Below are 13,069 nucleotides of genomic sequence, written 5' to 3'. Positions count from 1 at the left end.
TGTGTCTGCACGTGTGTGTGTGTGTGTGTGTCTGCACGTGTGTGTGTTCAGGTGTGTGTGTCTGCACATTGTATGTGTGTGTGTGTGCGCGTGTGTCTGCACGTGTGTGTGCAGGTGTGTGTGTGTGTCTGCACGTGTGTGTATGTGGGTGTGTCTGCACATGTGTGTATGTGTGTGTCTGCACATGTGTGTATGTGTGTGTCTGCACGTGTGTGTATGTGTGTGTCTGCACGTGTGCCTCGCTGCCTCTCACTCTGGCGCCTTCCACACTGAATGTACCGCGAGCGTGTGGCCCGTGCCAGCCCAGCGCCCTGCGGCTGAGCAGCCAGAGGGACAGGGCCCCATTCCAAGCGTCCACCTTCCCATCCAGCCCATCCTGTGCAATAAACGTCAGCAGCTGACAGAGCTACGCACGACTCCGGCTCTGCTTCTTCGCCACCGTCCCTCCCTGCCGCGGCTCCGGCTGCTCCCGCTCCTCGTCCCTGGCCTTGGGAGCCTGAGCACTGGGCACAGGCCCAGCGTGGGCTGTGGGATGCAGCTTTGTCCTTTGAAGAGCTGACTCCCTGCCAGAAAAGCGACAAGGTGAAAAGCCTCCTCCCAGCAGCTTTCCCCTCGCTCCAGCAGCAGCCAGGAAGAAGCTGGGAGCAGGCTGGGACAGGAGACTGTGGGTACAGGGTGCAGCCAAGAACTGGACCAAACACAGCTGCAGCTGCAAGACGCCAACCATCTCCAACACCACCCCAGTGGAAAGGAGGCCTAGTAGGTCACAGTCTGGGGAGATGGGAGGCTCCTGGCTGGAAAGGCTGCAGTTGGACCCCATGAAAGCCCCACTCCCTCTGCAGCTACACTGGCAGAGTTCTGTGTTTCTGCTACAAAAGCATTTTCAGAATGTGATGCTCCTGTGAGCAACTGAAGCCCAACCTGTCAGCAGAACAGGACCAGGCTGGGGAGGCAGCAGTCCCATCTCCCCACACCCCCTGGAAGGTGAGGTGAGAGCCCAGGGACCCAGCAGCCTTCAGGCAAAGATGCCAAGGAGCACACAGGTCCCATCTTGTATTTCAAAAACCATTTTATTTACAGTATTGTACATGTTGACCCCTGAATTAGTGGTTTTCCCTGTTCGAGCCCCAGTGAGCAGCAGCAAAACCCCGCCCTGGAAATGGGAATCAGGAGCTGCAAAGGCTGTGCTACAGAGTGGGGACAGTGCCCAGAGCTGGGGCAGAGCATGGAGCAGCACCCACCCCATAGCCAAGAGCAGGGCCAGGGCTCCTGCTGTGTCCAGAGTGGCTGCCTGTCCCTCTAGGTCTGAGCTCCACTGGTGGAGAGGAACAGTACCCAGGACAGGCAACAGCACAGCAAAGGCTGGGGCTCACAGTGAAGGTGAAGTTTGAGGGGAGCCAGCCCTGTCTACTGTTGCCCCTTTGGCCCCACCCCAGCTCAGGGCTGGGTGCCCTCTCCAGGTGCTGGGACACGGGCAGTGATGGCAAACAGTGCAGAGCCTGGCCCCCACTGGCTGCTCCTGCAGAGTCCCAGGGTGCCCCAGCACCTCGCTGTGGGGCAGGTCTCTTGCTGGGCTGGCAGCTGCACCCCCTTCCCCGTGAGATGGGGGACAGGCCTGGCACCCACTGCAGCCAGAGAGGTCCAGAGGTAGCTCAGGGCTCTGCAGGCAGCCATGGCTCAGCTGAAGAAATAGGTGGAATCCATCACCTGCTTGAGGTTGAATTCACCTGGGGGGAGTGAGGAAGAGGAGAGGTCAGAAAGCAGGGTAGGGATGGGCAAGGGGGAGAGAAGCAGCCTCAGGGTATGAAGGATCCCAGCTCCCGGACCGTGCTGCCCATGGAGCACTCTGCACAGAGGTCAGGCAGAGCCAGATGGCCTGGCAGACACAGGGCTGAGGGATTAGAAGGAGTTAAACTAATTGCCTTAATCCCATTGCATGTATATCATCTAGATCTTGGCAATTACTATGCTGAGTCCCTCAGTCCCATCTCCCAGCAAATGCTCATGGTTGGAAACAGATGGGAGCAGAACAAGAGCGGGATGGGATGAGCTCGGTCAGCCCAGGGGAAATTCCCTGGGGGCTCAGTGGGAGGGATGGTTACAGGGATGCTACAGGGGAATGTGTCCAGGCTCTGTCCCATGGCTCTGCACTCCAGCACAGGAGGGAACACCTGATTCTAGGGGACAGCTCTGGCTTTCTGTCTTTCGGGGGCCACTCCATCTCATTTCCCTTGTCTCCAAACCACTCCTGAGCTCTGCAGTTCCTATCCCATGCTCCTACCTGTCCTGGGGACATTTGACAGCTGCTCCATTAGTTTCTTCTGCCAAGTGGCTATGGTCTCTGTGTTGGGGCTGGATGAACCAGAAGAAAGCAAATCAACACGGGAGCTCTGGGAGAAGGTACACCCTCCTCTGCCCCCAGTGCAGCCCCTGACAACAGGATTCAGCTCTTCCAAAACAGACTGTGCACCCTCGAGTGGGAGCAGGAGCCCAGCCCTGGACACAGCAGCCCAGGGCAGGCCCTAAGGTTGCCAAACCCTCCCTCGGTTCTGCAGCAAGAGGGTGCAGAGCCCTTATTTTTCACACTGGGGTTGAAGGTGATTTGGGTGTCAGGCAAGAAGGAAGAATAGGTTCTACCCAGAGCAACCCCCAGACAGGTGACACAACCTGTCAGCACCTGGACACAATCTCTGGGAGAGGGACTGGTGCAGGCAGGAAGGAGCACAGTGGGGGAAACTAACAGGCCAGGAGTACCTGCAGTATTTCTCCAGCATAAACTCAGACAGATCCTGCAAGATCTTCTCGCTGTGCAGAGCCACAAACTGCTGCCGACAGATCTGACCCAGGGAGACAGGGTGAGGTGCAGTTAGGAGGCATTTTCCCTCCTTCCCCCCAGTGGCAGTTAAGAGTTGAGGGGCAGTGAAAGCAGGAGTGGGAAGGAGGTGCTGCCAGACAAGGGTGCAGGAATCAGCCTGGGGAGGTGGGAAGCAGAGGCCGACCCCCACAGGCACAACAGCACTCACAGCACTGCAGAGGGAAGGGCCCAGGACAGGGCAAGGGCACCAGCTCTGCCAGGGCTCTGTTCAGTGCCCATTTACACACAGATTCTGCCACACACTCCCTGCAGGATGGGAGGGGATGGGGCACCAGCAAATCAGCTGCGACTGCCAGCAAGCATCCCAGGTTCACTTCACCTGGGTGAATCAATCAGCCTATGGAGCAAAGCCCAGGGGAGGCAAGGCCTGGCACAGATCAGCCAGATCTGGCCCAGAGCACAGATCAGCTAGATCTTGCTCACAAGGGACCCCAGAGGACACTTACCTGGTTCATGATGTCCACAGTGAGTGCATGAGTCCAGTAGCAATCGTGGACCGAGACGAAGGTCAGACCCTGCCTGGGAGGGGGCAAAGGTGCCATGAAGTAGTGCTGAGAGCCCCTCTGTGTGATGACCCCCACCCCATGTAGACCTTCTGGCTGCGACAGGAACACAGGCCACATAAGGAGGGGAACTCCCTGCATGGCCCCTGCAGGTCTTCAGAGATCCCAGGATCTCCCTGTGCCTCCTCTCACCCCTTCTCTGCCAGGAACCCCAAACTCCCACCCACCAGGGAATCCCTGGTCCCACATGGTGCCTTGCCCAGCAACACCCTCCCAGAGGAGTCCCGAGCCCAGGAAGAGCCACCTCAGAGCCCAGTTGCCCACTCCTACCTGAAGCAGTGCAGAGCTGTGAGCATCATGTGTGTGGAGTCCAGGGAGTGGATGAAGTTGGGGGGGAAGGCATTCTTCTGCTTCACAGTATCAGGCTTCCTGTGGCACAGTAGGACACAGAGGAGCTGGGGCACACCAGAGCCAAAGATGAGAGTGCCAGCACAGAGGCAGTGCCACCTCAGGCCGGGGTTGAGGGGGCTGCCCTGGAGGACCCCAGGGCCCTGCTCCTCTGTCCAGCTCTCTGCAGCTCAGGGGGATAACAGGAGCTCTGGCACTCCTTGACAGCTTCCCTGACGGGAAGGCCTTGTCCCCAGAGCGCAGGCTGGGGTCAGCAGGGGCACAGTGTACTTTGTACTTACTGGCTGCTGCTGGGGGTTCTCACGCTCAAGTTCTGCATGCCACAATTCAGCTGTGAGTGGAGAGAGGGGACCAGTTATTACCCTGCACTGCCCGCAGCACAGGGCACTGCCCCACTCTTCTGGAGAGGACTGTGCCTTTCCAGAGTGTCCCAGCACCATGGCAGCTGCCACTCCTCAGTGACACCTTGCCCAGCTCCCCTCCTGAGGACACTGGCAGGCATCCTGCACCCCTTCCCCGTGACAGCCCTCGCAGGGTGAATCAGCCTGAGAGGGGCTGCTGGAGGTGAGCAGCACAGGGATGAGACGGGCCGGGGGACGTGAGTCAGCGCAGCGCGCGTGGGAGGTGACAGCAGCGAGACTGAGTCACACGAGCCCCGAGGAGGCTCCTCGGAGTGGGGAACGGCCCGTGCCCCAGCTGCCTGAGTGGGACAGAGCAGAAGAGCTTCCTCACCAGCCCACCCACACCCTCCAGGCTCTGCAGGGAGCGATGAGGCTGCAGGATGTGCCTGCACACGCGGATCCTACCTGCTCTGCAGGCTCACCCACCGGTGGTGCCAACCTGCCAGGCTCCATCCCGGCTGTCCCTTCCCTGCTCCCACCGTGGCACAGGGAGGGGTGGATGAATCCTCACACCAAACACTCACTCACCACAGTGGACTTGAAGCGATAGTAGGGCTGCACGATGGGGAGCCCCAGCGGTGTGACCCACTCCACTGTCCGCCCCGACTGGGAGATGAGCTTGGCACTCTCTGTCAGCCAGTGCTTCAGAAGAGGTGAAGAAGCAGCCGGAGTTAGTGTGGAGCTGGGAGACCCCACCCCCTCCCAGCATGGGCCACCCCGATCCCTACCACAGACTGGGACAGTCCAGTGCCTACTGGCAAGTTTAGCACAATCCCACACCTCTGGGCTGGGAGGAGGAGGATCCTCTCTGGGCCAGGACCCAGGAGAACCATCTCTCCCCCTGGTCTATGTATGAGCAGACCAGGGAAGAAGAAAAAGTAGAGGCAGATAAGATGCAAGAGGCTTTTCACCTGGATATCTCGAGTTGCTGAGAACATCTCCTTGATGCCGTTGAACACCTGCCTCACCAGGTAGTGAGATGCTTCCCACAAGTATTCCTGCACAGACCAGAGGCAGAGCGATGGGTCAGGTAAAAGGACAGCAAAAGACGTGGAGGAAAGTGCCAGGACCCAGGGAAGGGGGACACACAGGCACGTTACCTCAGGGAAGTCATCGATCTCCTTGAGACGCTTCTCTATCTGCAGGCGGCCGCCGTAGCGCGTGACCCCGTACACCACCGTCATCACCGTCTGCTTCACCACCTTGCGGCTGATGAAGCCCTGCAGCACCTGGGCGATCTTCACCCCCCGCTCGGCGTCCTTCCTCCGAAACTCCTCCACCTGAGGAGGAGAGTGCCCCAGGGGTCAGCCCCAGTGTGAGCCACGCTGGTTTGAGCCCCCTCCGTGGCCGTGGGGCCACGTGAGACCCTCCCAGCCGTGCGCTGCCTGGCCCGAGCTCCCATCAGAATTCCTGCAGCCCATTTTCACCACCCTGGATAACAGAAATCACCTGCTGAGGGGATCAAGCACAGACAACTATGCCTGTAGAGCCTCCCCTGCTGCCTCTGCACTGTCCCTTGACAGGTTGGTGTTGCCAGTTGAGACAAGGACACGGCTCTAGGACTATGGGTCAGAACTCAGGTTCTCCTGCCTCTGCCCCCCAGTGATAACTGAGGAAGCCCTGCACCCTCGTGAGCTACTCCTGCTCTCTGGTGTGGTGCTGCCTGCAGAAAACCTGCTGAGACCCAGAGGGAGAACCAGGGTCCAATGCCAGCAGAGTGAGGCTGGCAGGTCTCAGCACTCTTCCAGCAGCTCATTTCACATCATGTCTTGCCAAGGACACCAAAGACTTTGTAGCACTGCCAAAGGCTGAATCTCTTCCCCCTCCTTCCTACTCAGCTCAAAGGAAGAAAATCTCCTAACTCATAGGCCATCCCAGACCAAGGGATGAGGAACACCCTCTTCCACCTCTCTGATTTACTTCTCCCACGCTTCATTCAGAAGTGAGGACAGCAGAAATTCCAGGGATTTTCTCACAGCCACCTCTGTGAGGACAGATGTCCAGCCAGATCCCACTCACGGATGGAGACTCCCTGTCTCTGACCAGCTCATGCCCTTCCAGCCCTCTGTACACTGGTCTTATCCCCACCTTTCTCCTCAGGAGCAGGAGTGACCCTGTGCACCAAGGGGAGGAGGCAGGTCCAAGAGGACCCCCCCCACACCCCTGCTGTGCCTCACCTGCTGGGCCACTGCACTGTAGACATCCTGGGGGACACTGCAGGGCATCAGGTTGACAGACAAAGCACCGATGAGGTCCCGGCCGAGCGCTGCGTAGTGCTGCAGCCCATTGCAGGAGCCATCCTGCGTGTGGGAAGAGCAGGGGGGAAACAAGGAGTTAGCATGTGGACAGAGCTCATCTGCTGAGGATGGAAAAGGGAAGGAAAAGCACAGGAAGTTCTGGTGCTCCCCAGACCACACTGGCAGCAACGTTTCTTGCAGGAGCTGTGCTGCTGTTCCTGCCCCCCTGGGCTCGGGCTCTCCCTGGTCGCAGGGGGTTGTGGCTGTCCCAGGACCACTCCTCAGGCAGGACCCCCTCCTCCCTGCACCCCCCTCCCTGCTCCCTGCAGTGCAGCACATCCTGATGGCTCCATTAACTGAGTGCTGATGACTCAGGCGGAACGAGACCGTGGTGCCCTCCAGAAGAAGTCCTTGCTGGAATTTCATTAGCTGCACCCTCCACACACCCCCTGCTGCTCTCTTGATCTTTTGTTGTCATCAAAATATCAGTCCCGACTGTCTCACGCATATTCCAGACCATTGCTACTGGCAGAACAAGCGCTGTTCCCCCCACTCAGTTAGAGCCACCCGATCTCCTCATGAAAGGAGCAGCCCCCCCACCCCAGGACCACAGTCAGCCACGGTCCCCGTGCAGACAGGAGGGACAGGGGCCTTCAGGGAGCTGAGCAGCACCTGAGCGACTGCACTAGCCCAGAGCAAGGACAAGGCACATGGTGACAGCCAGGACACTGAATGTGGGGGACAACCAGTTCTGTTCCCATTGCCTTTCTCAGTTCCAGACCTCCCATCTCAGCTCCTGTAGAGCTGTTTGGCTTCAGCCTTGGAATGGGAGTGGAGCAAAAATCCCTGAAGACTCAGTACAGCTCTGAACACTCCAGACATGCAGGTTGCCATGCTAGGCCAACTCCCAGTCCTGATCCTGTGGCTGGAGAAGGTGAGACTGGCTTGGCTCTCACCCTGCAGCAGCTGCCAGCATTCTCCCAGCCAGGCTCTGGTTGAGCCAAGGGATGCTCCTTCCCGCCCGTCCCATTCTCCTGCCCTGCTGAGCCTCACATGGGCCATGCAGATCTGCTGGGCTCCTACCTGGTGAACTGGGAAGTGAGAGATGTAGGCTGCTGGATCTGGGGACCTTGAGGCTTTGGCGATTTCCATACAGCATGCCAAGGCTTGCCAGGGCTCATCAGTCTTCATCCACCACTTCCTGCCCTGGGAACGGGAAAGCACAGGCTGGTAGAAATCACAGCACAGGCAGAAGACCCTGTGCTCCCGGGATACGCTAGGCACAGCTTCTCCTCCCATCATGCCTCCAACTTCCCTCGTATTTCATCATGTTTTCAAACAGAAATGTGTTATTTAGGAATCTCTGCATTGCTTTGATTCCCTTTTTCCTCTCAAAAATGTATCTTTCAAAATTGATCTGATTGCCATTTTATTTTACTTTCTAGAAGCTCCGACGTACCGTGAGCGGGTGGTCGGCTGAGTCCAGGATCTCCTCCATGATTTCGTTGGCGTACTCCAGCCGCTCCTGCAAGGCGTTCTTCTTCTTCAGCCCCGTCAGGTTGATGAGGTGGATCTTCAGCCAGTCGAGGCCCCTGGGCCCCAGCGGCCTCCCCTCTGCAAACAGCAGGATGGCCCGGGTGACATCGTTCCCCAGGTGGTTGAAATACGGCGGGCACGGGTAAGTCCTGCCGCGGAAATCCATGTTGTGAGGGAACCAGAACACCTTGTCCCTGACGTAGTTGGCGATGGAGAGCTTGTAGAGCGCGTCCATGCGCAGGCTGTGCATCTCTGCAGCCTTCTTCCTGCACAGCAACAGCTCGCGCTTGAGGGACTTGCTCCAGGTCGAGGAATGGCCGGGAGCAGAGGGAGGCTTGGGGGCCTCAGAGAGGGGCGGTGGGATGTCCAGCTGCTCGTTGCCTTTGTCGTTGAAGATGGAGATGATTATATCCAGCACCGGCTGGTTGATCTTCCAGGCGCAGTTGCCCAGCTGGGTCAGGGCATCCAGCACGGGATGGAGGTTCACGGGCGGACACTGCTCCAGCAGCAGCTGATGCTGGATGTCCCCATCCACGAAGCGCATCAGCTTGGTGTCATTCACGACAAAGGCACCGAAATGGGGGGAGGTCCAGGGCACGGGGGGACACAGCATAGGCATGGCAGAGGAGTGGAAGGTCAGCGTGGTCTCTGCAGCATCCGTCACAATCTGGGAGAAGATGGGATGGGGCTTTATCAGCCCAACCTGGAGAGAATCAGACAAGGGAAGGTCAACAGCAGAGGATTAGGGCTGGAGTCTGGAAGAGCCTGTGGTCAGTCAGCCATCCTGTAAGGATCACACGAAGTAAGGAGAATCAGGGGCTCCTCAAAGTGTCCCTGAGCAGGAATAGCAGCAGGGAGGGAAAAGGGCCTTGCAAGGGTCTGGTTTTCATGAAGGGGTGACCTGCACAGTTCCAGAGCCCCCAGGACAAGGCTCACCTGCCACATGTTCTGGTAGGAGTAGATGTGGTAGAGGACAGGAATAGACTTGGACTCCAGACGAGGATTGAGGAGGTTCCTGGGCACCGTGACAGCCTTCACCAGGAGCTCCAGCATGTGCATGCCCAGGCGCATGAGGACCGCGTACGGCCAGCTGCAGTCCTTCAAGGTCAGGGAGGAACCCAAGCCTGCTTCTGCCACCAGCTTCTCCCAGTATTCCCGTGGCAAGTACTGGTCAGGCTAGGAGGTGGAAGGAGGAAATGCGGATCAGCTGGAGGGGCCAGACACTGCTCCCAGGGGGTTTGCTAAATGGGATCTATCTATCTGGGACATGGTTCTGAGAAGGTTCCTCTTGTCTCTGTGTCCTTGTGAGGTCCTCCCCGATGGGTATTCGGGGAAGGATGGCTGAGGAGGCTGGGGCAAGCCCAGCAGTGAGAACCAGGACAGCAGCGCTGCAGAGCCCTTCCTCCCACCACATCCCTGTGCTGACACTCCATCCCCACAACACCCTGCCCCTCCCTCCCAGACTGCAGACCTGCCTGCCCCCCCGCAAGCCACGTACACTCAGCTCTGGAAATGACCTGCTCACCTGGCCCTGGAGGCCCCTTTCTCCCTTCCCATCCCCTCCTGCCATGCAAAGTACACCCTGCTCAAGCCCAGAGCTCTCCTACACAGCACACCTGACTCCAAGGGCTCCTACCTGGCTGTCCTTTGCCAGCAGGTGGATGTAGTCCTCATAGACACCCTGCAGCTTCTCCAGCTGGTGGCTGTGCAGCTTCCTATGGGTGATGTATCTGCTGTAGACCTTGCTGCTCAGCTCCCTGGCCAGGACAGCCAGGGACTCTCCTTGTGGAGAGAGTGTGTTGAGGACCTGGAAAAAGAGAAGATGGAGAGGGTCTTAGGAAGGAGAAACAGAGAGACAGAGCAGAGAGACAGAGCAGGATTAGAAGCTGCTATGAGGGGAGCACAGGAAGATTCTGATTCCTACAATGCTGAGCAAATGGCAAGGAAGAAAACATGACCAGGGCAGGGTAGGGGCTTCTCTGGCTGCTCCACACAGGGAACAGACAGCCTGCACCTAAGAACCTGGGAAAACTCTCAGAAGTTTGAATTTCGCTGGACATTAGTGCTCTGTGACAGCCCCATGGCTGATAGTCTGGCCCTGCTCCCATGAGGCAGGGCAGGTTCCTACCTGCAGCATGATGCCCACGTACTCCTCATCCGGCAGCAGGCACAGGTAGGGGTAGAGCATGTTGTACTTTGACAGTGCCCTGGCCTTAGCCATGCTGTGCTTGGACTTCTGCAGGGCCTGGAGAACAGCATCGTGCCACTGGGAGCGGAGGGTGCCCAGCAGCTCACGCTGCACAGAAAAAGAAGAGAGCTGGTCAGCTGACCACCTCTTCAGCCCACGGACCCCCAGTCTCTCCCACAGGTCCCAAGGGCTGCAGTGCCCCCCTGCCCCCAGACCTCTTGAGCTTTACCGCTTTGACAGCCTGCGGGGTTGGGGGCTTGGCTGCCTCCACTGACTCGATGGTTATGGTGTTGTTCAGCTCCATCTCCAGCTGCTGCTGGAAACGCTCCTGCAACTCCTCCACAGAGAAATCCAGCTTGGGGTATGACACCACCTTTTCCTGAAACAAGTGCAAGGCACTATGTCATGCTCATCCTCCCAGCTTCCCTCCAAGAGGCTCTTGTAGAACAAGTCCAGATGTCTCTGGCTGGTAAACCCCACAGGCTGCTCTGCTCTTGTGTCATGGTCAAGTATCTCCCCAAACAGCCCTTCTAGCACATGGAGGTCACCTCCAGGCCCCTGCCAGCCCTTGGCTTCACTCTTCCTCTGTAAGGCTGTTGGTAATATCATCCATTTGATGATTTGTGTGGGCTGTTGAGCAAAGACCATGGTAAAAATGCTTCCCTTACAGAGTCCTGAGCTGGACCTGAGGACACCTGTGAACATCACCTGGCCAGCTCCAACACCTCCCTGAGCTCTGTGGCTTACTTTGGAGTAGAAGTCCTGGAGCAGAGCAGACTTGCAGGTCTGGGGCTTGGGTGGAGGGGGCAGCTGGTAGTTGGGCAGGACAGTCCTGATGGCCCTCAGAACCTTCTCCTTCTCATCTTCCTCAAACAGGCACTTTTGGAAGAGCTCATCCACGTGGAAGCCATTGCTCTTCAGCTGCTCCAGGTATCTGAGGAGGGGCAGACAGGACAGGCTCGATCTTCCCCAGGGGCCTGAGCGTGCTGTGCAGGAGCTGCTGGGGCAGGATTTGTCTCAGCACAGCCAGTCCCACAAGGTCACCCGCCTCAGGTTACAGGGATCATGTGTCCATCTCTCAGCCTGCACCACTGTGGAGCCCCGGCCTGGGCAGGGAGGCTGAGCTCCAGCTGCTGCAGGACCGCGCTGCCCGCCGGCAGCCCCACGGTGTGTGCTGCACTGACACAACTCCCACACCAGGCAGGACGGGCACTGCCAGGCCCCTCAGAATCAGCTGACTGAAGATATTCACTTGGAGGCATCTAGAACTTGTCAGCCAGCCAAAGGACACAGAGGCCAGCGATACATCCCCGAGGTGTTTGTGCAGCACCAGCAGATCAGCAGCTTTCTCCATCCTCTGTCGAGGAGCTGGCTGTGCAGCCAGCCCCGGGCACTGTCCCTAGACCCAGTCTGTGGGATCTCACAGGGCTCCTTCAGCTCCCTGCTTTGGCCTGACACTTTCCTGCCCACTGTGCTCCGTGAGATCCACCTGAATCTCCTGACCACGCTCCTTCGGAGAGCCCTGTGGGAACTGGCTATCTGGCTGAGCCTGCCAAGAAAGGGAAACTGCACAAGCCATTCCCACCAGGCAATGACAGAGAGGCCAGTGGAAGCGAGATGCCCGGGATGGTGGGGAATCAAGGAGTCCCTGACTGGAGAGGGGCTCTCCCAGCCCAGCCCTGGGGAGAGAAGCAGCTGTTCTCACCTCCCACATCTCCTCTCCCTGCATGACCTCAGACAAACTCCCCAGCAGCTGGGGGTGGCAGGGAGGGTGCTGCAGGAGCTCTGCCCACCCCAAAACGTGGCCGTGAGAAAATGGTCAGAGCATCCAGGTGTGCACACAGCAGGGGCAGCTCTTCCCAGCCCCAGCCCCACATGTCTCCCAGTTCTCCCAGCACAGGCTGTGGAGCTGCTGCCCCAGGGCTCAGTGGCACCTGAGGCAGGTGTTACCTCCAGATGGCCTCGGGGGACGACTGGTTCCGGCCCATGCACTGCAGTGCTGCTGCGTAGGAGTCCAGGCTGGGCCGCAGGCCGACAGACTCCAGCATGGAAAACAGCTGGTCAACGTGCTGCAGGCAGCCCTGGGGATGAGAAGGGAAAGGGGCTGCGGATACACCGACACCAGTAGCCCCAAAATCATAGCTTCATGCCCCTTTACTCCTATTTAGATTCAGTCACCTCTACCCATCCCCTTCCCCATCCCCTTCTTCCCCTCAAAGCCACCTCACAGGGACTCATGGCCTCATGCCAGCTTTGTATCTCTTGGCAGAAGCCAAGCGCTCCCTGAACATTTGCCGAAGGCAGGTGTGACAACTACAAGTAAAACCATGACCAGCTCAAGGCTCTTCCTCCTGAGCTAGCCCTTCTCCCACCCAGAGCACCTGTGGCTCAGTACCTTCCTGGCCCAGCAGCGCATCACGATGTTGTAGGCACTGACATCCAGCAGCTTCTGCTTCACTGGAGATCTGTGGCACAGCATGAGGATCCGCTCAGCCTGCTCTGGCTGCTGCAGGAACAGGAAGCACTCCAGGCTGGACTGGATGGTCTCCTTGTGCTGGCTGCTGTCCTTGTCCTTCAGTGCCCTCCGAGGCCTCTCCAGCTTCACACCTTCCTTCACTGCCACCACCCTGGGCTTGCTGTGGCTGTAGAGGCTGTGGGGGCTGGTGGAGCTCTGGCTCCAGGTAGTGGCTGCTTTTACCTTTGGAACTTTTGAGGTCTTCAGGCTTTTCATGGGTTTTGCTTTGGGTTTGCCTTTGGCCTTTATCTGGGCCTCTGCCCTGGCCTTTGGCTCGGCCTCTGCCTTGGCCTCTGCCTTGGCCTTTGCTTTGGCCTCTGTCTTGGCCTTTGCCTTGGCCTTTACCTTGGCCTTTGGCTTGGCCTCTGCCTTGGCCTTTGCCTTGGCCTCTGTCTTGGCCTTTACC

The 13,069-nt window shown here is 58.4% G+C and overlaps 1 protein-coding gene across 1 annotated transcript in view; it reads right to left on the bottom strand.

Annotated features, from left to right (window-relative positions):
- Positions 1 to 1,053: 1,053 nt before the first annotated feature.
- The window catches only part of POLRMT (RNA polymerase mitochondrial), a 13,440-nt gene continuing 1,424 nt past the window's right edge, over positions 1,054 to 13,069 (bottom strand). Inside the window, exons 3-21 of the mRNA XM_027664236.1 lie at positions 12,544 to 13,069; positions 12,099 to 12,229; positions 10,896 to 11,082; positions 10,378 to 10,527; positions 10,089 to 10,256; positions 9,597 to 9,767; positions 8,897 to 9,136; positions 7,884 to 8,663; positions 7,508 to 7,630; positions 6,365 to 6,487; positions 5,288 to 5,467; positions 5,099 to 5,185; positions 4,716 to 4,829; positions 4,068 to 4,117; positions 3,709 to 3,807; positions 3,322 to 3,394; positions 2,755 to 2,837; positions 2,282 to 2,352; positions 1,054 to 1,727 (exon numbers count right to left, since the gene is read on the bottom strand). The exon at positions 12,544 to 13,069 is cut by the window's right edge and continues 415 nt beyond it. Of these exons, the coding sequence (XP_027520037.1) occupies positions 1,678 to 1,727; positions 2,282 to 2,352; positions 2,755 to 2,837; positions 3,322 to 3,394; positions 3,709 to 3,807; positions 4,068 to 4,117; positions 4,716 to 4,829; positions 5,099 to 5,185; positions 5,288 to 5,467; positions 6,365 to 6,487; positions 7,508 to 7,630; positions 7,884 to 8,663; positions 8,897 to 9,136; positions 9,597 to 9,767; positions 10,089 to 10,256; positions 10,378 to 10,527; positions 10,896 to 11,082; positions 12,099 to 12,229; positions 12,544 to 13,069 (3,406 nt within the window). The 3' untranslated portion in view covers positions 1,054 to 1,677. The remainder of the gene's footprint in view (positions 1,728 to 2,281; positions 2,353 to 2,754; positions 2,838 to 3,321; positions 3,395 to 3,708; positions 3,808 to 4,067; positions 4,118 to 4,715; positions 4,830 to 5,098; positions 5,186 to 5,287; positions 5,468 to 6,364; positions 6,488 to 7,507; positions 7,631 to 7,883; positions 8,664 to 8,896; positions 9,137 to 9,596; positions 9,768 to 10,088; positions 10,257 to 10,377; positions 10,528 to 10,895; positions 11,083 to 12,098; positions 12,230 to 12,543) is intronic.

This window comes from Corapipo altera, unplaced genomic scaffold (genome assembly GCF_003945725.1).
Source record: "Corapipo altera isolate COAL_440 unplaced genomic scaffold, ASM394572v1 96, whole genome shotgun sequence".
Lineage (NCBI taxonomy): Eukaryota > Metazoa > Chordata > Aves > Passeriformes > Pipridae > Corapipo > Corapipo altera.
Note: the sequence above shows the minus strand (reverse complement) of the source record. Positions and strands in the feature narration are given on the sequence as shown.